This window comes from Rosa chinensis, chromosome 5 (assembly GCF_002994745.2).
Source record: "Rosa chinensis cultivar Old Blush chromosome 5, RchiOBHm-V2, whole genome shotgun sequence".
Classification (NCBI taxonomy): domain Eukaryota; kingdom Viridiplantae; phylum Streptophyta; class Magnoliopsida; order Rosales; family Rosaceae; genus Rosa; species Rosa chinensis.
In genome coordinates, this window is record NC_037092.1 from 44051471 (window position 1) to 44073436 (window position 21966).

The 21966-nt window shown below is 45.2% G+C and overlaps 3 protein-coding genes and 1 pseudogene across 3 annotated transcripts; 3 read left to right on the forward strand and 1 right to left on the reverse strand.

Moving 5' to 3' along the window:
- Window positions 1–1295: 1295 nt before the first annotated feature.
- On the reverse strand, window positions 1296–3572 carry LOC112203903 (annotated as a pseudogene).
- A 129-nt stretch (window positions 3573–3701) lies between these two features.
- LOC112203904 (LEAF RUST 10 DISEASE-RESISTANCE LOCUS RECEPTOR-LIKE PROTEIN KINASE-like 2.5) lies at window positions 3702–7242 on the forward strand. Its single transcript, XM_024344804.2, has 4 exons — window positions 3702–4671; window positions 5533–5580; window positions 5673–5756; window positions 5954–7242. The coding sequence occupies exons 1-4, from the start codon at window positions 3768–3770 to the stop codon at window positions 7153–7155; spliced, it is 2238 nt and encodes a 745-aa protein (XP_024200572.1). The 5' UTR covers window positions 3702–3767; the 3' UTR covers window positions 7156–7242.
- Window positions 7243–11798: 4556 nt separating this feature from the next.
- LOC112203905 lies at window positions 11799–13634 on the forward strand. The gene has a single exon (XM_024344805.1). The coding sequence runs from the start codon at window positions 11799–11801 to the stop codon at window positions 13632–13634; it is 1836 nt and encodes a 611-aa protein (XP_024200573.1).
- Window positions 13635–14441: 807 nt separating this feature from the next.
- LOC112203907 lies at window positions 14442–16913 on the forward strand. Its single transcript, XM_024344806.1, has 2 exons — window positions 14442–16240; window positions 16337–16913. The coding sequence occupies exons 1-2, from the start codon at window positions 14442–14444 to the stop codon at window positions 16911–16913; spliced, it is 2376 nt and encodes a 791-aa protein (XP_024200574.1).
- Window positions 16914–21966: the final 5053 nt, after the last annotated feature.

The window sequence follows — 21966 nt, forward strand, 5'->3', positions numbered from 1 at the left end:
TAGAGAACTATTGGCAACAATGGTGTCCAAATACCACATATATGATGTTGTCCCTTTTAACAAAGCTGATTCTCCACATTTCCAAAACATGTTGACTACAGCTGGAAGCGGAACAGGTGGTGGAGGTGAAAGATATGAATATGGACAATCTTATGTGGATGGAGGATTCCAATTTACATGTGAAAGTAATTTTGATCATGCCACCCAAGATGAAGACCACGGAGTGAGAACAGCTGGTCATGGTGCTCAAGAGAAGACCCATATGGGAGGAGGACTAGAGGTGCAACTGATGATCAAAGTACCCCATCTGATGTTTCTTCAATTGCCTTAAGTTTTGACTCTATCAGTTTCGGCACAGAGCGCAGTGGGATCTCAAATGAATCTCATGAAAGCAACAATCAATTTGGTTATGATGCTTATGGATATAATCAATATGGAGAAGTATATGATTAGTCATCTAGTTGGGTTCATCCTTATTATCCCCTTATAGGGGAAACAGTCAGCAGCTCTAAAGAGATCTATAACTATCATGTTCATCACTACAATTCGCACTATATGGGTCATATGTCTTGGTCTGATTATTGCATTTTCGTAGACCAGCGAGCGGCTTTCAACCGCCTAGAGTCTCTTTTTGGATGTAGATGAAGTTGACATTCATATGTATTTATATGTAGTTCTAAATTTCTAATAAATTGACTTTTTTCAAAAACGATATTTTCGTACACTGTATCCCCTATATATCCCCGATATATCCGATATCTCCCTTTTTTAAAGTACCGATAGATATGAAAATACTGATATTTAAAACCTTGATCAAGACTTCTATTGATGCCAGTAATTTGATTTATCTTGAAGTTAATATTGACGTCGAAATAGACAAGTCCCTTGCACTTTGGCAGCCTTACATGTTTGACATATTCTTGTTTAGGCAATCCATAAAGTCATCTGAACCCCTTACCACGTTCATTTTAATCGCATTCACTCATGTCCTATATATGTCAATATATGTATCAACTGTTTGAGAGTAACTTTGGAATGCCAAAAGATGAAACGATAATGATTAAACACTTGTAGACCATTAGGCATGAACAAATTAGAGTGCTTTTTGGAATTACCAAATCAATTAGAAGCACTTCCGAGAGAAGCACCGCAAAGATATTCTGCTCAAACTTCATTTAGCTAAAACAAAGTACTACTAACGAAAGTGACACCAAGTAAAAGCACTTACAATACTCTCAAATAGACCAAACTAAGAGATCTATTCTGGTCCAACTATGAGAATTTCTCGTACTATATATTCGACCGTAACTAACAAAATATATAATACTAGAAATCCATGCATGAAATTATTCAACAATTGGAAGCAGTTTCTTAGTATATCTGCTAATAATACATCACTATAACAACCTTATTCTGGTAACACCTGAGCTTGACTGGTTGCTCTTGCTGGCACATGAATTCTCATTCAACTCGAAGATGAAGTAGAGGCAAAAGGATTAGGAGGCATGGTCAGATTGTCACCTTCCCTTTCCAACATTTGAACTACTGTTTTCACGGAAGGACGGTCCATTGGATACCATTGGATGCACCATAGACCCACAACTGCAAGTTTCTTAGCAATTTTAATATTTCCTTCGACCCCAATATGGATGCGAAGGTCGTTCCCTTGTTCTAAGAGTTTATAGATCCATTCTGGGAAGTAGACTTGGCTGGTGGAGTCTTCCATGACTTTGAAATTCTTTCTGCCCCCAACCATTTCAAGAAGCAATGTTCCAAAACTATAGACATCTGCCTTATATGACACGTTACCAAAGTTCCTAGAGAAGACTTCTGGTGCAATATAGCCCATGGTTCCCCTCGCTGCAGTCATGGATACGGCGCTTTGATCCCTAGAACACAACTTGGCTAAACCAAAATCGGAAACTTTTGGAGTGAAATCATGGTCTAGCAACACATTATGGGGTTTGATGTCAAAGTGGAGGATTTGTTGTTCACAACCTTGGTGAAGATATTCAATTCCTTTCGCTATACCTAAAGCAATATCTTGCAACTTATCCCAGCCAAGGAACGAACTCTCATTATCTGCTGATGATAAGAAATTCTGGAGTGGACCATTTGGTAAGAATTCATAAACAAGAGCTCATATAAATCCATCAGCACAGTAACCAACCAAGCGTACCACATTGACATGGTGGATTTGACCCATTGTGCCCACTTCATTAATAAAATCTTCCCCTTTCTCATTTGAATTGTTGAGGATTTTCACAGCAACAAGTAATTCAGAGGAAAGATTACCTTTGAACACAGTTCCATAGGCCCCTTGACCCAGCTTCTCCTTGAACTGCTCTGTTATCCTCTTAATATCTGCATAAGAATATCTGCTTGGCTTAAGAGCTCTGTAGTCATCCAAAAATCTTTTAATTCTCAGCTGATTTTCTTCTTCTCTTTTGACAGAGCTATAGACATAGTAGATTATTGTTCCCGTCACTATAAGAATAATAGAAACTGTGCTAGAACCTGCAAAATATCACCTTCTGTGTAAGAACAAAAACATTCGAGCTAAAAACACAATACTCCAATGGAGGGAGAAAAGGAGGAAAAAGAACTTCTGGATCCTCACCTAATATCTTTATAGTTCGAGCTCCAAGTTTGTGACCTGTAAAATTTGTTTAGGGTGAATAAGAACTTGGGATGTTAAAGAAATGAACCAGAATTATCTATCTATCATTGATGTGTGAAGCATAAATGATACCTTTGGCTTTGGGTACATCCAAGCCTTTAGTTTGAGGATCTGTCTGATTTGTGAATTCATTCTTCAGCCGACATAGCTTGCCCTTCTCTTCACAATGTTGACAAGATGGTATGGACCAGTGGAGAGCCATGCGTGAGAAATCATCTGCGTATGCAAGAGCATCATCTGCGTATGCAAGAGCATCCTTGCAGTCATGCACCTTGGTACAAGACACTAGAGGTATTCTATCAATAGAACAACGTGGCCCAACAGCATAAGCATAGATATGGTTGCCTGGATTACCATGGCAAGGGCTCAATCTTGCCAGACAGCGCAAATTGTCTGTAATATATTGATCTCTCACAGTTGACGGTGGGCAACTAAACAAGCTTGCGTTTCCTACATATTTGAAGGTAGAAGAAGAACTGTGGTAGAAAATGTCTCTGTCCAAGCAATCAAGTTCAGGATCAGCTTTAATTTGCTGTGATGTGTAGTTAATCTCTGTAACAAAGAGCTTAGATGATGATGGCATCTCAAGTAGTGTCTCGTTGTTTTTGGTACATGAAAGATCAAAGCCCCGGTAACCACAATGGGCAGGTTGCCTACCTTTCAGTCGAAATGGGAACTGGATAGCTGGGCCATCGCTGCTGCATCTTGTTTCAGTGCAATCTTCAAGACCTACTCCTCCACCATGCACAACATCTACATCTACAAATATCAGAAGCAACCAGAACAAGAAACTCATAGTCGGAAGCATTTCCAAAGATGAAACTGATTACTAGCTAGCTTCCTGCTTCTCTGTCTGAAACTCATAGCACAGTAAGGACTTTTTTGGAAGATATGGGCCCTACTCACCTTCGCAGAAATGATGCATGCATTAAATATATCAAGTGGCTCAACATTGACTTGACTAGCACATCCCCAACGAAAATTGCATACTAGCCATCACGTACTAGCTAGATCCTTTTCTTCTTTTCAAATACCAATAGGCTCTTAATTAATAACATTCTCGTTCTTGTTCTCCTCCCCCTCCTTTATGATCATGTTTAGAACAGCCAGTCTCCTATTTTCTGTTCACACAGTTTCTCTTCTTTTTCTTCAGCTTTCAAGTCGTTTGCAAACTTCCTGGGCTACTTCCGAATGTACTCCTTCTTGTGGCAACATTAAGATAAGCTCTCCATTTCGTTTACAAGGAGATCCTGGACAGTGCGGCAACAAGAGCTATGAGATATCTTGTGAGGCAGACGGTACCAGTCAATCTCATCAGGCCATATTATACTTGTTTTCAGGAAAATATTACGTACAGGCAATCAATTACAATAACTACACGATCCGACTCGTGGATGCTGGTGTTCACAAGACCAAGGGCAACCACTTCTCCAACCCAGTTTACTCTTTAAGCGTCTTCAACTTTACTAGTAGTTCTGTTGATCCTTATGTCATCAAATATACTAGTTCTTATGATCCTTACTTCTTATCCTACCCATATCGTGTGTATCCAGAACCTTTTCAATACGGTGGTGGGGATCCATTAACAGTGTCTCTAATTTTCCTGAGCTGCACAAATCAAATGAATCATTCCGATCTCTTTGTTGAAACAGCTCCATGCATCAAGAATACCGGCATCCACTCTTCCTCTGATGCATCCCTGTCCACAGTGTATTCTTATTTCATGCTTGGGCGCTTGAATGATGATGGCTCCCCAGAAGATTTGAGTCCGGCTGAATGGGGGTTGTCCTGCAAAATAACACTCATGGCTCGTGTGTCCCCCCCTCCCACTCCCACTGACAAGTACAGCAAGTCGTGTCAAGGCATATATAAACAACTAGCATATGGCTTTCAACTCTCATGGGTTCGTTATGGGTGTAGAGAAAACTGCGGACCACATAACATCTGTATGTTGACCCACGACAACATTACCAGATTTGAGTGCTACAAAGGTAAACAATTGCCAAACCTGAAATTTTGCAAGAAAGTCCATTCACGGACAATTTTATTATACTGTTGGATCAAAGTTTACAGTTTAAATAAATGTTTGTCAGAAAATTAATTACTGTTGTCCTGCGCACAATGAAGTTAATAGAAGTGAAGCAAAGATTAAATTTTTTTTTTTTCAACAATTAATCAAGAAAGAAACTAGCTAAATTTTTTAATACAACTTGGTTTTCTCTCTTTCCTTCGTCCCTGGTTTTTTCTCCTCCGCAGGTTTGAAAGTCGGCGGTGCTTTCTCCACCCTCCATATGTGTGGTTTTTGCTTGGGCTTGTCCCAAATCTTAGGTTTTATGCCTCTTTTTTATTTCTTTCCTGTTTTCTTGTTTTCTTCTTCAAAACGTAGGGATGCCAGATCTAGTCTTTCTCTCAGATCCGTCTCATTCTTTGGTTATCGCTGAAGACAGCGATTTTCTCTTATACCTTCCGCCGCGGTTTATGGTTTAAGCGGGGTTTACCGGCTAGTGTACATGGGTCAATACCCAGAAGTGCAACATCGGATTGTGCATCGTTTTCGGTAGATGTCCTTTGGATTCTTTCCTTTTATTTGTTGGTTGGCCCATATTTTAGGTTATAAAGTTCTTTCTTTGCAAAAGAAACAAATAAATAAAAGATTGCAAATTAAGGAAGAATTATAAATGCAAACAAAACAAATACTGACATAATGAACGGCTGTTTAGATTTTTCCTCTTAAACTGACATAATAAAATAAAACAAATACTGTATTAAATGAAGATGGTTATGCTTATATTAAACTATAATTTTTGACAAATTAAGTAAGCTAATTAATGTCATTGCTTTCTTTTGTAAAGGTGACGGTCAGTTCGTGGAGATCATCAGATCCATAATCCATAAATTGGGTGAGTAGAGTGGCTTGTCAAACTTTATTTCCATTTATCTCTATCTAACTACCTTAGTCATTGCATGATGAATTTTTTCACGTCTATTGCAGTGCCATATCCTGTACGTGCTGCTTTCGACTACGTGATGCTTGGGCCTTACAAGCTGCTTACCTTATTTGTGGTCTTTTACGGCGGTGAGAGATTCTTGTGGATCACTAAAAGTAGACACATGAAAAATTAAGTATTTAATTTTCATGAACCACTTAATAAAAATTGATGATTCTATGACAATGGATTTGGAAAGAAATAATATTTACCAAGGAAGATGTCAATATTCTTGCAGCAATCACTAAATATCCTTCTCATGGATTACATTTTCTGAACCACACAGGAATATTCGCAGCAGCAAAACTTTCAATTGGCTTTCCATTTGTAATTGCAATACTAATATACAAATGGCGAAGGAGGCACTTGTCAATGTATGACAATATTGAAGACTTTCTGCAGAGTAACAGTAATCTCATGCCGGTAAGGTACTCTTACTCAGAAATCAAAAAGATGGCTAGCGGATTCAAGGACAAATTGGGTGAAGGAGGCTTTGGCACCGTGTACAAGGCAAAACTCTGCAGTGGTCGCCTTGTGGCCATCAAGATTTTGAGTAAGTCGAAAACTAATGGGCAAGATTTTATCAATGAGGTTGCTACTATCGGAAGGATTCACCATGTTAATGTGGTGCGACTTATAGGCTTCTGTGTTGACCGTTCAAACCGTGCACTTGTTTATGATTTCATGTCAAATGGCTCTCTTGACAAGTACATTTTTTCTCAGCAAGGTGCTATCTCCTTAAGCTGTGAGAAAATATTTGAGATTGCAGTTGGAGTGGCTCGTGGAATCCAATATCTCCATCAGGGATGTGACATGCGAATTTTGCATTTTGACCTCAAACCTCACAACATTCTTCTTGACGAAAATTTTACTGCCAAGGTTTCTGATTTTGGATTAGCAAGGCTGTACCCATTGGATAATAGCATTGTGTCTTTGACTGCAGCAAGAGGAACCATAGGATACATGGCTCCAGAGTTATTCTACAAAAACATTGGAGGTGTATCATACAAAGCGGATGTGTATAGTTTTGGTATGTTAATGTTGGAAATGGCTGGTAGAAGGAAGAACTTGAATGCAGCCATAGATCATTCAAGCGAATTTAGCCATATCTACTTTCCTACATGGGTTTCTGATCAATTGAACCAAGGGAAGGAGATCGAAATAGGAGATGCCACTGAAGATGAAATGAAAATCATAAAGAAGATGATCATAGTGGCATTGTGGTGCATACAAATGAAGCCTATTGAACGCCCTTCAATGAGCAAAGTAGTAGAAATGCTTGAAGGAGAAATTGAGAGCCTACAAATACCTCCAAAGCCTTTCTTATATCCACAGCAAATGCCAGTAAATGATGTTGAGGACAATTTAAGTACTACATGTGCATCAAGAATGACACAATCTACAGAGATCAATTTGAGTGCAGATGCAAATTTAGTGAATTTATATTTGTCAATAAGTGGATGTAAGGGCCGTGAAACTTCTCTATAAATTTGATAGCATAAAAACATTATTAGTTTGTTTTAATGTATGAACACCACTAATTTTTCCTTCGATTGCTGTCTTTCATGGTATGCAAATACAATGTCTCAAATTATGAGAAATAAGATCCGTTTGGTTCAGTTCTTTGTGAACTATGATAGTTTCAACACGATTTGCCATTTCTTGATATGCTTGAAAATGGGTTCACCTGAAGGAGTAATGCTTTGCATAGGCAATTTTGGCTTGGAGATATAACAGGGCAGTGGTGATTTCGAGTAAGCTCCTAACTTCGTCAGTGTAGTATGAGAATCAAATCCTTATAAGATTTGTTTTTTGAGGTATCAAATATCAATGGTGTTTAGGTTTTATTGCCATATGGCCGTCCTAAGTCTTTCAGTGCCATAGAATACCTATTTTGCAAAGATTCAGAAGCAGATAACCCTACCCACTTTCATCCGAAGTCATGGAAACACAGAGAAACAATACCTGACACTGTAATTGCTTTGAAAGAGCAGTTCTACTTGCAGCAGCCAACATTGCCTTATGACCATCCAAGACTCTAAAGTCTAGTTCAATAGTCTGCTTCTGATTTTTCTCTTTTGCTGCAATAAATCGAAATTGTATAGTGAACATGAGACCACAGAGGTAAAAACTGGAAAAACAAGGTAACAACCAACTAAGGAGAGATTGCTTTTCACAAACCCATTCAATTTCTACAATTTGGGCAGAAGGAATAGGATAGCAAACGATGGGTCTTTCTCATTTAGCGCTGGTGCCCGAGTCCGACTTCTCATTTATCAAGAATGGGATGAACTCGGGTATGGTCTTTTCACCCAATTTTCAGGACTATATTAATCTTCTCTCTCACTTTCGAATAATAAAAACAAAGTTAATATCAGAAATGGTCTTCAAACTGATACCTGGACTACAAAATTGATCAATTAAGTACTCGAGCTTAAAGGAATGTTCTCTCTTACGTTTTATTTATCCGTTGAATTGTGATTCTTCGCAATTGGGCAACACAGATTATTCTTATGGGTGCTGTTGAGGGCTACCACATTGCCAAAGAACTGCTCGAGGCGTTCATTGACCCATTGCACCCAGGAGACAGCTTAGATCCGTTGGAGCTTGCAGATTAGTTGACCCAGAATACTTTGTGGTTAAAGAGCTTGGGAATAGAGATACCTGTTCTCAAAGTTTGGCATCTTCAGGCGCCTCATTGTAAGAATCTTTTCATATACTCAAAGTCCATGTCCATTTTGAACGAAAATGATTAGCATTTAACTACTTCATGAGTATCAAAGGGTCCCTTCGCTTAGTAAACCCCTCTTAATCTCTTATGCCCCTTTTCTCTAATAAGAGGGCAATGAACAGCCTATATATGAGCATTTGCAGAATGGTAGATCACCAGTAATTGATTTCATGCTCCAGTCCAAAATTAGGAGCGCGTCTGCCACTCAATTTTCTGAATTGACTAGCTCAAGAGCTCTATCTCTTTGTTTCAAGTCTATGGGGGTAGATTGTTAATTGTAAACAGGTCTTTAACAAATGGCAAAACGGCAAGGAAACCAGCCAAGAAAAACAATCTATGCTTCTTGCCACAGCAGCATAGAGGAGATCGATATTAGTTTAGTAGAGTACTCATCTTTCTTCTTGTATATATACAAAAATATACAAGTATAGCTTTATTTTTTTGTAAGTCAATCTCATCCTAAGAAATACTACTCTGGTTGGACAGAGTAAGAACCAAGCCAAAACGAGTCAAACATAGAAGTTTCATACAGGTATTTCCGCTTAGCGGTCGGACAGCTATGTATCTAATTTCTACTATCCAAACTCCATAATAGACTCACCTTTCCGGTTTCAACATCTGGACTTTGAAGAATCAAATAACACTAAAGGGCTGAGAAGAAGTAATATGAGTTCCACCATTAGCACTCCCAGTGATTTGTCAAACTCGACAAGACATAGAAGCTATGCTTGAATTCAGATACTGCTCGCAATCAGCAGTTAACAGGGAACACTAATCGTCAACGCACAAGAAGGTTAGGCAATACCAAATGGCTCATTAAGCAAATAAATGAGAGTTAGCTTGATGAGGATTTCTAGGATACCTAGGCAGGACTAGCTACTCTCTTGGCTGCGAGGATTAACTCTGCACCCAACACCCGAGTTTCACGCTGCATGTTATATTTGGAGGAAACCGGATAATTCTTACTCAAAAACAGTCCACAACTGCCCTATTCTCCTCACTCAATAATCAGCATCATTCAAATTGGGTTATAAAGACTACATCAATTATAACAAAATAACTATTTCAAACATGGATCAAACCAGAAACAACCGAAAGTCCATACTGCTATTAAATCCATATGTCGGGTCACTAACCACTAAAATATCGCATACCTTGGTCCTAAACTAATAACAATCAGAATAATAAGGTCAGAAATATCAAATTACTGAACAGAACAAACAAAAGAATTGAAGTTAAACTCTATACAGCAATTGAACCTAACCCCATCAATCTCAAGCTACTAATCTCATTAGTAAAAACTCATGCTCTACATATCAATATCAATTGCCCCATTTCGAAACCGTGAGAATTGGAGAAATGTAAGAACTCAGGTGAGAGATAAAACCAGTCAACAGATTGCATCACTCACTCAGACAGCAACGCCGCATTCTCTACCTCCGCCGGTCATCATCCCGGTCCCATTATTCGAAATCGTAACCGGCACGTCACGGCACAGCACCCTCAGCAGCCGCCGCCTCAGCCTCCACCCGCCTTTCCGGAACTGAACCCTCGCCAGCAGCTTGATATTGAAACTCACCGCCCCACGCGCCGCCCTGTCCGCGTCGATCCCACTCGCCACCCTGTCGCCGACGAACGAGTTCGCCGCGGAGAAGGTCGCGTTCACGGCGCTGCGGACTCCCGGAACGGCGGGATTTGGGTCTCGGAAATGAAGCCGGAGCGGTAGAAGACGGAGGAGCCGATCTCGTCGTACTCGATGGTCATCTTCTTGTTGGGGTTGAAGACGTCGAAGCCTACGGACCAGGTGCCGGTGAGGGACTGGCGGGAGGAGGAGACGTTGAGGTTGGTGACGGTGAAGGAGTCGACTCGGAAGTCGGGGATCTTGGGGCGGAGGATGAGCCAGATCATGAGGAGGAAGGAGCCGATGATGACGAAGAGGAAGACCATGGCGATGATGAAGCAACCTTTTCCAAATCATTTTCACAAACGTTTCCTTAACACAATTTCAATTCAAACTTTGATTCCAAATATCGATCCAGATCACAAATTCATTAACGGACCAATTTCCATCTTTTAATTTATATATCGATCTCAAGCTATCACAACGACGATCATTTGGTATCACTTAACACACAAACGAGTAGATTCTAACTCCAAGGCAGAAATAAATCAAGAACATCTCTTTCCAAAATCTCGACTTTACCTTCAGGGAGTATAATTTGCGGGTTGAAACGTTTAAGCTCCTATTTTCAACCTCGCAGCAGTTCCTGGAACTCTTTTTCGAACCCAACTGATGGTGAACTAAAGATTTGATGCCAGCAACCCAGCAAGTTCCCAAATCCAGTTCCCAATCGTGGTCAGCCCTCGTCTACGGAAGCAGTCAAGCCAGAAGGGAACCAAGAAGAGCCGGAAAAGTCGCTGGCGTTGGTAACAGAGTCGAACCCGAAACCAACCCAGAAATGCATATGGGTAAAGATCGATCGGTTTCGAAAAACTAATTAGACTAACGTATAGAGCGTGACAAGAGGAGTAGGATTCATACCACATGCAGCTTGTGGGGGTGGTCAACAAATTCGACACTACAATCAAGGCGATTAAAGAGAAATAATAGCTACAGTAAATGCAACAATTAATGTTAACCGTAAATGTGACGATAAATGCGACATTCAGTATGGCAATCATGGCCGCCAATAAGTGACGGTTATTGCAGAAATGAATATGGCCTTGATGACGGAGTGCCGCTGAAGTCGCTGCGACTTGCTGTGCAAGTTTACTTGCAGCCCACGCCGAAGTACACCTATAAATAGGCTGCTCGACATCGAGGTAATCCATCTCATTCCGACTATCTCTACTCCACAATTAAGAAACGTACTGACTTAGGCATCGGAGAGTTTTTTGCAGGTACCCCCCCTTCTCCTCGAGCTGACGGTCAAACTCCAGGTCAACATTCGAGGGAAGCTTCTCGATTGTTCCCAGGTCAGCTCCCGCTCCAGTCCGCATTAATTGTTGGGTCAAACTCCTCTACGGAATTTTTCACCTCTAACAAGTGGCGCCGTCTGTGGGAAACACTTTTCCCTAAAAAGTGATGGCGGGAGCTGCCCCTGACGGGATTCCATTTCTGTCACTGAGGACTGGTAGTGACGAAATTCCTCCCCGCCAGCCTCCGAACGGGTCCATCCCAAGTCCCATCGGCGACCTGAACTTGCCTTCGGCTGACGAAATGCAAGGGCTAAGGCAGGAACTCGAGCAATTGAGGAGGGAAAAGTAGGACCGTGAGGCTCGTCGACGACGAAAACTTGAAAGGTTCCTACAACTCGACAGTGATTCGTCAGACGACGACGCCGTCGGCGACCTCCATCTAACTAACAACGGAGTAGCAAACGCAGGCTCCAGCGGCGTTATGGGAGGAATCTCTGGTGGACCCCTCGTCGAGGGGGTGGGAGGCATGGCAAATGGGAGGCAGAACAGAGCTGGAGTAGGCCAATCCAAAAGGGCGCGCAATGAATCGTGGCGCGAAAAGATGGAAAAAATGATTGATGCATGCAAACGAGTCGGCCCTCGAGAGCTGGCGGCAGAAATCGCAAGAGACGTTGGTAAATCGCCGTTTACCGACGACATTTTAAACGCGGCAAAACCCCGCCGGTTTACCACGCCGTTATTCCACAAATACGAAGGAACGACCGATCCGGTAGACCATATCAAGGGGTACAAGCAACAGATGTCCATCGAGACAACCGACGAGAAACTAATGTGCAAGATCTTCCCTTCTAGTCTCACCGGGCCGGCGTCAACATGGTTTCAAGACCTCAAGCCGCATTCCATACCAGATTTTGACACATTGAGCCGCGCTTTCATTGCACAATACTTCTGCAATCGCAAGCAAAAGAAGGATATGGCGACTCTGTTTAGTACCAAGCAAAAGCCGGGAGAAAAAGTAGGGAAATTTTTCGAAAGGTTTAAAGCCGAAATGCGCCATGTTAACTGTGATCCCCAGTTTGCTGCGATTGCTGCGATCGCCTTCCGAGAGGGGTTGCTTTTGGGGACACCATTATACGAAAGTTTGTTGCGGGATCCGCCGAAAGACATGGACGACGTTATCACAAGGGTTGAGGGAGAGATCAGAATCGAAAGGGCCAAAGAGGCACGCGAGGCTCGTTACACCAGCGTTGTTGCCTCCGGCGATGAAAGAAGGCAAAATCGAGGCAACCACCCCGGCGTAAGGACGGACAACCGACACCACTACGAGGCAAAGCCTCGAACTCGCCCACCGAAGGAATGGTTCACCTTAAGCCCTACGGCCATATTCAGGAAACACCAACATGAAGGGCTCTTCACTAAACCCTCACCTCAACCAGAGTCAAGAGACGCATTCGAACGGACCAAATATTGCCCTCTCCACGAGGCGTTCGGGCACGGGTTGTCCAAATGCGAATCACTGCGGCCAGCCATCTCAGAGTTGATGAAGGCAGGGAAGTTGCGTGAATACCAATCCAACAGCCATGCCGATGGAGAAAGGGCAGCGGACAAGGTTGAAAGCAGAATCCCAGCAAAAGGCACGGAACCGATCATCAAAGAAATATTGGCCATACATGGAGCCCCTTATACCGCTGTGGAGGAGGAAATGCGCTTAAGGTCGGAAACCCGCCAAGCAGAAAAGATTCGTCGAGTATGCCAGATCACGGATAGCCCCTTGGTGGGGCAGAACTTGGCCCCCACATCGGTAATTAGTTTCTCCGCAGCAGACACCGTTGGCATCCAGTTTCCCCACCGGGATGCCTTGGTGGTGTCCACCCAAATCGCGGACGCCCTCGTGCGACGGATAATGGTTGACGCTGGGAGTAGCGCCGATGTCATATTCTGGGAAGCATTTGAGCAGCTCGGATTAGACAAAACGCTCATCCATCCCAGCAGAGCCCCGTTGACGGCCTTTGAAGGTTCCGAAGTATGGCCTGTGGGCGAGATTTCATTACCAGTGACGACAGGAGGGAAAACTGTGGAGGTCGATTTCGTCATTGTCAAAAGGCCATCGGCCTACAATGCCATCCTAGGTAGGGATTGGCTCCATAGTATGGGAGCCGAGGCTTCAACTAGGTGTCAGGTACTCAAGTTTATTTTCGATGACGGCCAGCAGGTGATATCGGTTCGAGGCGATCAACTGCTCTCCAAGAAGTTGTATGCCATGGAAATCAAACGCTCTCCACCGCCAAAGAAGGGTGAGGAGGATCCATCAGCATAGCAATTAACGGAGGACCTTCCAGAAGATGAGGAGCTTGAACCCGAACCAGCGACCACTGAGCCACTTCGGGAAGAAGCCCTCGACGCTTCTGGCGAGAGGAAGGTACTGGTAGGCACCCTCCAAACTGAAGAGGAACGAGCTCGTTTATTGCAATTCCTGAGCGAAAATCAGGATGTGTTCGCATGGCCACACAAGGATATGCCTGGGATCGACCCGGGTGTCGCATGTCACAAGTTAAATATAGACCCAAGCTTCAAGCCTTACAGGCAGCGTCAACGACGTTTCGCCCCCGAGAGGAATAAGATTATCAGTGACAAGATTGACCGCCTCCTTGAGGTAGGCTTTATACGTGAAGTGTGGTGCCCAACTTGGGTCTCAAACGTGGTGGTAGTAAGAAAGAAGAATGGAAAATGGCGAGTGTGTGTAGATTATTCGAATCTAAATAAGGCATGCCCTAAAGATTGTCATCCGCTCCCCAAGATTGACCAACTCGTGAACGCGACTGCCGGGTGTGAGCGTCTATCTTTCTTGGATGCATATTCCGGTTATAACCAGATACCTATGGCCCCTGAAGATCAAGAGAAAACAGCGTTCATTTCAGAACGAGGCCTGTATTGCTATACAGTCATGCCGTTTGGCCTCAACAACGCCGGTGCGACCTATCAGAGGCTCGTCAATCGAATGTTCAAAGATTTACTTGGGAAAACCATGGAAGTTTACATCGATGACATGGTGGTTAAAAGCAAGCATCGGAAGAATCACATAGAGCATTGACGGGAAGCATTCGAGATACTAAGGCAATATGGCATGAGGATCAACCCGACCAAATGTGCGTTTGGAGTATCATCAGGACAGTTTTTGGGACATCTTGTGAGTAAAAGGGGGATTGAGCCGAACCCAGAGAAGGTCGAAGCCATCGTGCAAATGCGCGGCCCAGAGACGAAAGAGGATATACAAGTGTTAACCGGTCGTATCGCCGCATTGAGTCGCTTTATTTCTCGGCTAACTGACCGATGTAAACCCTTCTTCCGTGCATTAAAAAATAAGCAAGCCAACTTTTGGGGACCAGAGCAGTCAGAAGCGTTGGCTAAATTGAAAAAATACCTATCCGGCAGACAGTTTCTCTCTGTGCCCCGCGATGGCGAGCCCCTCTGCGTTTACTTGGCAATATCAGATGTGGCAACCAGCGCCGCTTTGTTCAGGGAAGAGGGATATCGGCAAGAACCCATAGCCTATACGAGCCGCAGCCTCCTGGATGTCGAAACAAGGTACTCCTCGTCCGAAAAAGTAATCCTCGCCCTGGTTACGGCAAAAAGGAAGTTGCGACAATACTTCGAGGGGCATAGCATCACAGTATACACCAATTTGCCGATTCGTGCCATCCTGTCAAAACCAGACACATCCGGAAGAATGGCCAAATGGGCAATCAAGCTAAGTGAATTCGACATTACATATAAGCCAAGGTCGGCGCTCAAGGGTCAGGCGTTAGCAGATTTCTTGGTTGAGGGTCACTTCCCAGTATCGAACCCTGAGATCTCGTGGCAGGACCCATTTTGGGAGATGCACGTCGACGGTGCATCCAATTTCTCAGGAGCAGGGGCAGGCATTTTACTTCAAAGTTCCGAGGATGTCCAGATCGAGTGCGCGGTTCATCTCAATTTTCCGGCATCAAACAACGTGGCTGAATATGAAGCTTTGGTAACGGGCTTAACCCTGGCAAAGAAGCTGCGAATCCGACGCTTGCTTGTATATTCCGACTCACAACTAGTTGTCAACTTGTCTAATGACGACTACGCCGCCAAGGACAGACGTATGTCCAGTTACCAAGACTTGGTTCGAGATTTGATGCGCGGGTTCGAGCAACTTTCACTGGTCAAAGTACCTCGTGAGAAGAATTCCCGTGCGGATGAGTTGGCTAAAGCCGCTTCAGGTTGCACGGAGGTCATCAACATCGTTAAGATCGAGGTGCTCGAAGGACCAAGCATTGAAGGGAACAAGCCGCGACGACAAGTCATGGCGGTCGACTTAGTTCCGAATGACTGGAGAGGTCAAATTGTGAATTACCTTGAATTTGGCATACAACCAGACGATCCAATTGAGGCCAGAAAACTCAGGATGAAGGCTGTGCGGTACCTAGTTGTCGAGGACGAACTTTTTAAACGCTCATTTTCCGGACCCCACCTTCGATGCCTGGGACCTTCTCAAGCAAGACTCGTCCTTGAAGAAATTCACGAAGGGTCATGCGGGGCACACCTCGGCGGCAGGACCCTTGCTCATAAGATACTCTCTCAAGGATACTATTGGCCATATCTCTCACGGGAGTTTGAACAATATGCCAAGAAATGCAAGCAATGCCAACGGCACGCTCCAGTAAGCCATTCGCCTGCCGAAGAGCTTCATGCATTATCCGGCCCATGGCCTTTCGCCAGATGGGGCATGGATATAGTCGGCCCCTTACCAACGGCACCAGGAGGACTCAAGTACGCGCTACTTGCTACTGACTACCACACGAAATGGGTCGAAGTAGATTCATATGCCACGATAACGGGAGAGACCGTGGCAACATTCACATGGAGGAACATTATATGTCGATTCGGTATCCCGCGGTATATTATATGTGACAACGGAACACAATTCAATAACCAGAAGTTTAGAGCTTTCTGTAACTGACATGGGATCACGTTGTGTTTTTCCTCACGGAGTTACCCACAGGGTAACGGTCAAGCTGAAATAACAAATTGTACTATTTTTGACGGAGTCAAGCGGCGATTGGAGCGTAAACGAGGCAAATGGAGTGAGGAGTTGCAACATGTTCTTTGGGCCTATCGCACCACACGTCGGAAGCCAACCGATGAAACTCCGTATGCCTTGACTTATGGTATGGAGGCTGTCATCCCTACTGAAATCATTCTCCCTACAGTCAGAACTCTTACCGTTGAAAAGGGAGATAACGAGGAGCAAATAGTAAGGCACCTGGATCTTCTCGATGAAAGGCGAGAAGCCGCCGCCATTCACCTTGCCAATTATCAGAATCAAGTGGCAAGATATTTCAACAAAGGTGTCCGGCCGCGCGCGTTCCGGGTGGGAGAACTTGTTCTGAAAAGGGTGGTCGAGGATATCAAAGACCACGGCGCGGGCAAATTCAAACCTGTTTGGGAAGGGCCTTACGAGATAACTGAAGTCTACAGCAAGGGGGCATACCGACTCCGGAATATAGACACTGGACGTGCACTACCCCGCCCATGGAATGCTATCTATTTGAAAAAATATTACAGTTAAGAGGTGCTGCGGATGGGGTGGTGACACGGGTATCGTCGTTTCCTTCCTTTATTTTGTTGTATTCCACATGTTGTTCGCGATTTTTTTGTCCTGCTGTATTCGAACTACGTTTTATGGTCGTTGGCCGGGATAATGCGATGTTGTTTGTTTCCACCTGTGTGCTCCCTGTGCCTCACTCCTCGCCACGGGCGGGGGCCTCGCCGTGGGCAGGGGTGGGATGGCGTGCCTCACTCCTCGCTGCGGGCGGGGGTGGGATGATGGACCACACCCTCGCCGTGCGCGGGGGTGGGATGGCGTGCCTCACTCCTCGCCGCGGGCGGGGGTGGGATGGCGTGCCACACCCTCGCCGTGCGCGGGGGTGGGATGGCGTGCCTCACTCCTCGCCGCGGGCGGGGGTGGGAAGATGGACCACACCCTCGCCGCGGGCGGGGGTGGGATGATGGACCACACCCTCGCCGCGGGCGGGGGTGGGATGGCGTGCCTCACTCCTCGCCGCGGGCTGGACCACACCCTCGTCGTGGGTGGGGGTGGGATGGCGTGCCTCACTCCTCGCCGTGGGCGGGGGTGGGATGATGGACCACACCCTCGCTGCACGCGGGGGTGGGATGGTGTGACGAATTTTGCCTATGCAAGATATGGCGGTTACGCAATCGGTTCTATATATAGAGAGCGAGGGTCATCCCCGGATGTTGCTCAGACGCAATGCAAGACAGATAGATCCTCCATTCCGGTTTGGTTTTATTCTTTTATTGTTTTGCTCGGATCCCTGTCTCGAATACTTTACGTTTGTTTTGTTTTTCTTTCTGAGCGTCTGCGCGCACAGCTAAGAAAAACAAGGGGGGATAATCAGAGGATGGAATAAGGAAAATAGGAGAATGGAATACGGAGTATGTATCAAAGCCATGATTGTCGTTGCGAGGGCCGATGCCGTTACGTAGCCTAACGTTAAGATTGATGCTGAGAAGATTTCGAGGGGACCTCGTCGAAATAGACCCCGATTTCGAGGCGAACTCTCCGAAATAGGCCCTGATTTCGAGGCGACCTCGCAGAAATAGGGGACCTCGTCGAAATAGACCCCGATTTCGAGGCCACCTCGCCGAAGTAGACCCCGATTTCGAGGCGACCTCGCCGAAATAGGCCCCGATTTAGAGGCGACCTCGTCGAAAAAGGCCCCGATTTCGGGGAGACCTCGTCGAAATAGAACCCGATTTCGAGGATACCTAGTTGAAGTAGACTCCGATTTCGAGGCTCCCTCGCCGAAATAGACGCCTATTTCGAGGCTCCTGTGTCGAATTGAATGCCAACGTCGACACACCTTAGTAAAAATAGGCGCCGACGTCTAAGTACCTTCGTCGAGGTAAATGCCCATATCGAGACACCCACGTCGAATTGAACGCCGACGTCGACGCACCTTAGTAAAAATAAGCGCCGACGTCAAAATACCTTCGTCGAAGTAAATGCCCATATCGAGGCACCCTCGTCGAAGTAAACACCGGCATAGGGATTGGCATTAAAGGCATTTGTCACCAATACCAAGGATAGAACCAAGGAGGAAGACGTCATCGCGTGTATGCCAACGTCGATAGGACATCACGAGAAGGAGGCCCTACGTCGAACGATTTTGAGTGAATAAGAAGGTCAGGCTATAGCGTTGTTATAAATAAAATGTTTTTATTTAATCATCAACAAGGAACACTCAAGGCTGGAAATTGAAAAAGACATCGAAAGAAGCTAAAAACGGTCACTTCCTGCGTGACCTTTATTACATGAACATAATGCTGAAGCAAATGAAAATTCGAGGGAAAACTTCAATTTCGGGAGGTGCCGTCAGAGCCCACATAATATGGTAAAAGGGACTCATCTATCCCGGGAAAGTTCAGTATCATGCGTTGACGGTATTCGATAACGGCATCGCGATATCCATCTTCACGACTTCGAACGCGGACCTCGGCCAGAAACCGTTCTCGTCGATAACATTCGCGGAGTTCTATTTTGAAGCACTCTGCATGGTCCCTCAAGCGTTGAAGCTCCAACGACAGGTTATGGACCTCAGCCTTCAGATTGCGGACCTCCGACAGGGCATGCTCGAGCTAATCCTGTAGCACGAAAGATTCCTCTCTCAGAGTACGGAGACGATGAGATTCCGGACTTGTTCCCCTGTCAGTACTCATGCTCCGACGACGAGGCCGACTGGGACCTGCACGAGCCTTCGGGGAGCGAGGAGCACTTGCTTGACCATCATCGGGGTAGTTTAACACATCCTCAAGGAATTGGCGAGTGTCGAAATCAGATGGGAATCCCCCTGAGTGTTTGTAGGACCTGGACAAAAGAAGAAGGTCTTAATAGACTACCCGTACCCATAATAAAAGACATGAAAGAGAAGTAAAGTAGGGAAAGAGAGGAACCTGTCAGAGGAACTGTCTGACGAAATCATAATAGGAGCCTGCCGGTTGGGAGTACGTTCATCAGAACCAAGGATCTGTTTGCCACGTCCTATGGGAGAGTTGAAAACAATACAGATTTGTTTCTTTTGTGGAGCCATGGAGACGAGAGGAGGATTCTGAGAGAAAGGTGCGAGGAAGATGATGTTAAGACAAATACATGGCTATTTATGAGCAGAATATGGAGGTTTGAAGATTCAGAATTTAAACGAGGATCCACAAAGATGATAGCCGTGTTAAAAGAAGGATATTTGCTATTAGAAAGACAATATTTACATTTAAAGTGGGGAGAGGCGGATATCGCGCAGGTAGATATCTCTCAGATATCGATACTAAATCAAGGATATCATCATTTAAGATAGGGATTCTGCATTAACCATTACATCATGGGGGATAGCATAAGCAATCGATGGGTGCAAGATTCAATAAAGGGAATTATGACGGTTTTATTGAAAGATAGCGGCAATTTATTGGATGGAATCAGCTCAACAAGAAGGTAAAAACATACGTAAGACCACATTTGGAAACTCATATGTAGAAAAAAATATATATAATAATAAATGACGCCGCTATCTCCAACGGCTATTTGGAGCAAGGAAGAGAGGACACTTCGTCTTCGCCGCCGGGCCCCTCGGAAGCGCTTGACGCCGACGAAGGAGCATCCCCTGGTAGCATACCACGAATGGGAGAGTAGTCCCTGGGGGCAAACCCATAGAAGTGATCGAATTCGTCGGGCCCTACGTAGCATCTATCATCTTCTTTAGTCAAGGCCTGGTTCCATCCGAGTCGGAAATGTTTGGCGGACACACGCTTCATCTTGGCGACCCCCTTTTCGAAGTCCTCGTCTTTACTTTGAGTTACCAAAGCCAAATCATTTTTTAACATCGCTACCTCGCGATTTCGGTCCTCGAGGATGAGGCTCAGCTGTGTCATTGATTCCATTTGGTCATTGAGTTCCTTCTCCTTGGATTTTAGCTCTTGGTCGGCTTTCTCGAGGCGTTGTTCCTGCCTAGAATGAAGAGTGTCGAGACTGCGTAAAAAACGATGAGACGCCATGAGGGCCTGCACAAGTAGAGGGGAAGATGGATCAGTACCTGCATATGTGAATAAAAATAGGAAATAAAGGGAAACGGTACTTACATCGAGCTGGGAGGAACATAGGTCGTCATAGAGCTCCATAGCACTCTTGGGAGGCCTACCCGATCTTGGATTCGATGTCGCCAAGGCACCGGCAATGGCTGACGCAGCCAAACCGTTAGAGTCTAAGGACTCTACGGCCGTGACAAAAGAATTATCACGCTTCTTAAATCGCAATTCCAGAGCAGTGGGAGGAGGCGGTTGCATGGAAGAGGTCGGACCTGACGGAGGTGAGGGGGCCCTCTGGGCACCAAGCTCGGTGCTTGTCGGGGGCGCAAAGGCCCTCAAGGGAGCAACGTTGGCGGTACTATCCCTTAGGGATGTCGAGGAGGGTGAACCTCCATATGGAAAAGAATGTGGAACTAATTGAGTAGGCGGAACACGAGATGGGTCGTCATTGGCAGAAGGTTCCGCAACCTTTTGCTTCTTCCGAGGTGGAGGAATCATTTGAGGGAGCTCCCTCACGACGAGGAGCGACCTTCCCTCATCAATATAAACTCCCTCAGGGTCGTCCTCGAATCCCTCTGAATTCACGCTATCCTCGTCTTCCTCCGCTATCGAAATCTCCGAGCAAGGAACAATTGATTTGAAGGTATCCTTAACCTCAAGGTATTCGGCAAACAAAGGCTCACTAAGGTCGGACCGGTAAAAGTGGCTTTCCATCTTCGTAATGGAGAAAGCAAGGGCTGGTCCTGACGTTGCACCACCTATGCGGTTTTGATAACGACCGAACAAGGTCGAGGGGCGGCTGGATGTGATACCAAGGAGATTTTCGAGAGTCACGAACTGAGAGGGATACCATCCGCGTCCAACAAGGTGACGCTCCAACCACTCTATACAGCTCGGTGGAATTTTGGTCTTCGCTTGGGAAGGTTTGTAAGCTGCATGGCGAATGGTCAAAGTTAGTGCACGGATAAACGATGTGGTGAAGAGGAAATAAGACCTATACACTTACCGAGATCATCCGCGAAAACCTTCGGGGGGAGGAGGTCCAATTCGAGAGAGCGCCAACCGCCGGTAATCATCAGAGCCCTAGATTTCCACCCATGACAATTATTGGAAACTACCATGAAAGTCTTCATCCTCGGGAAGGGGGTGAAGTTAAAATATCGGAATTTAACGACCCTGGAGCAGTTATAGAGATAAAGGAAGTCGGATAATCCCAGTGAAACTTTCCATTTCCAACCCATAATTAGGAAGGCCGACAACAGAAGATAGGAATTTGGGGTAAGCTGAAACGGGTGTAATCCAAGCACGGCCCACATAAGTTGGAAAACAGGGTGAATAGGAAATCGAATGTATCGCAGCTGCTCGGGGGCCAATATCAGGGCATCATCGGGGATGTTTCTGCCGGTGTAGATGTCCGCATCCTCAGGGACCACCGAAATCTTAACTCCAGGCGGCACGGAAAACGCCTCGGCATACGTCTCCAGGACATGGTTTTCTGGTTGCCAGGGCACGGGTTCAGTGGTTGA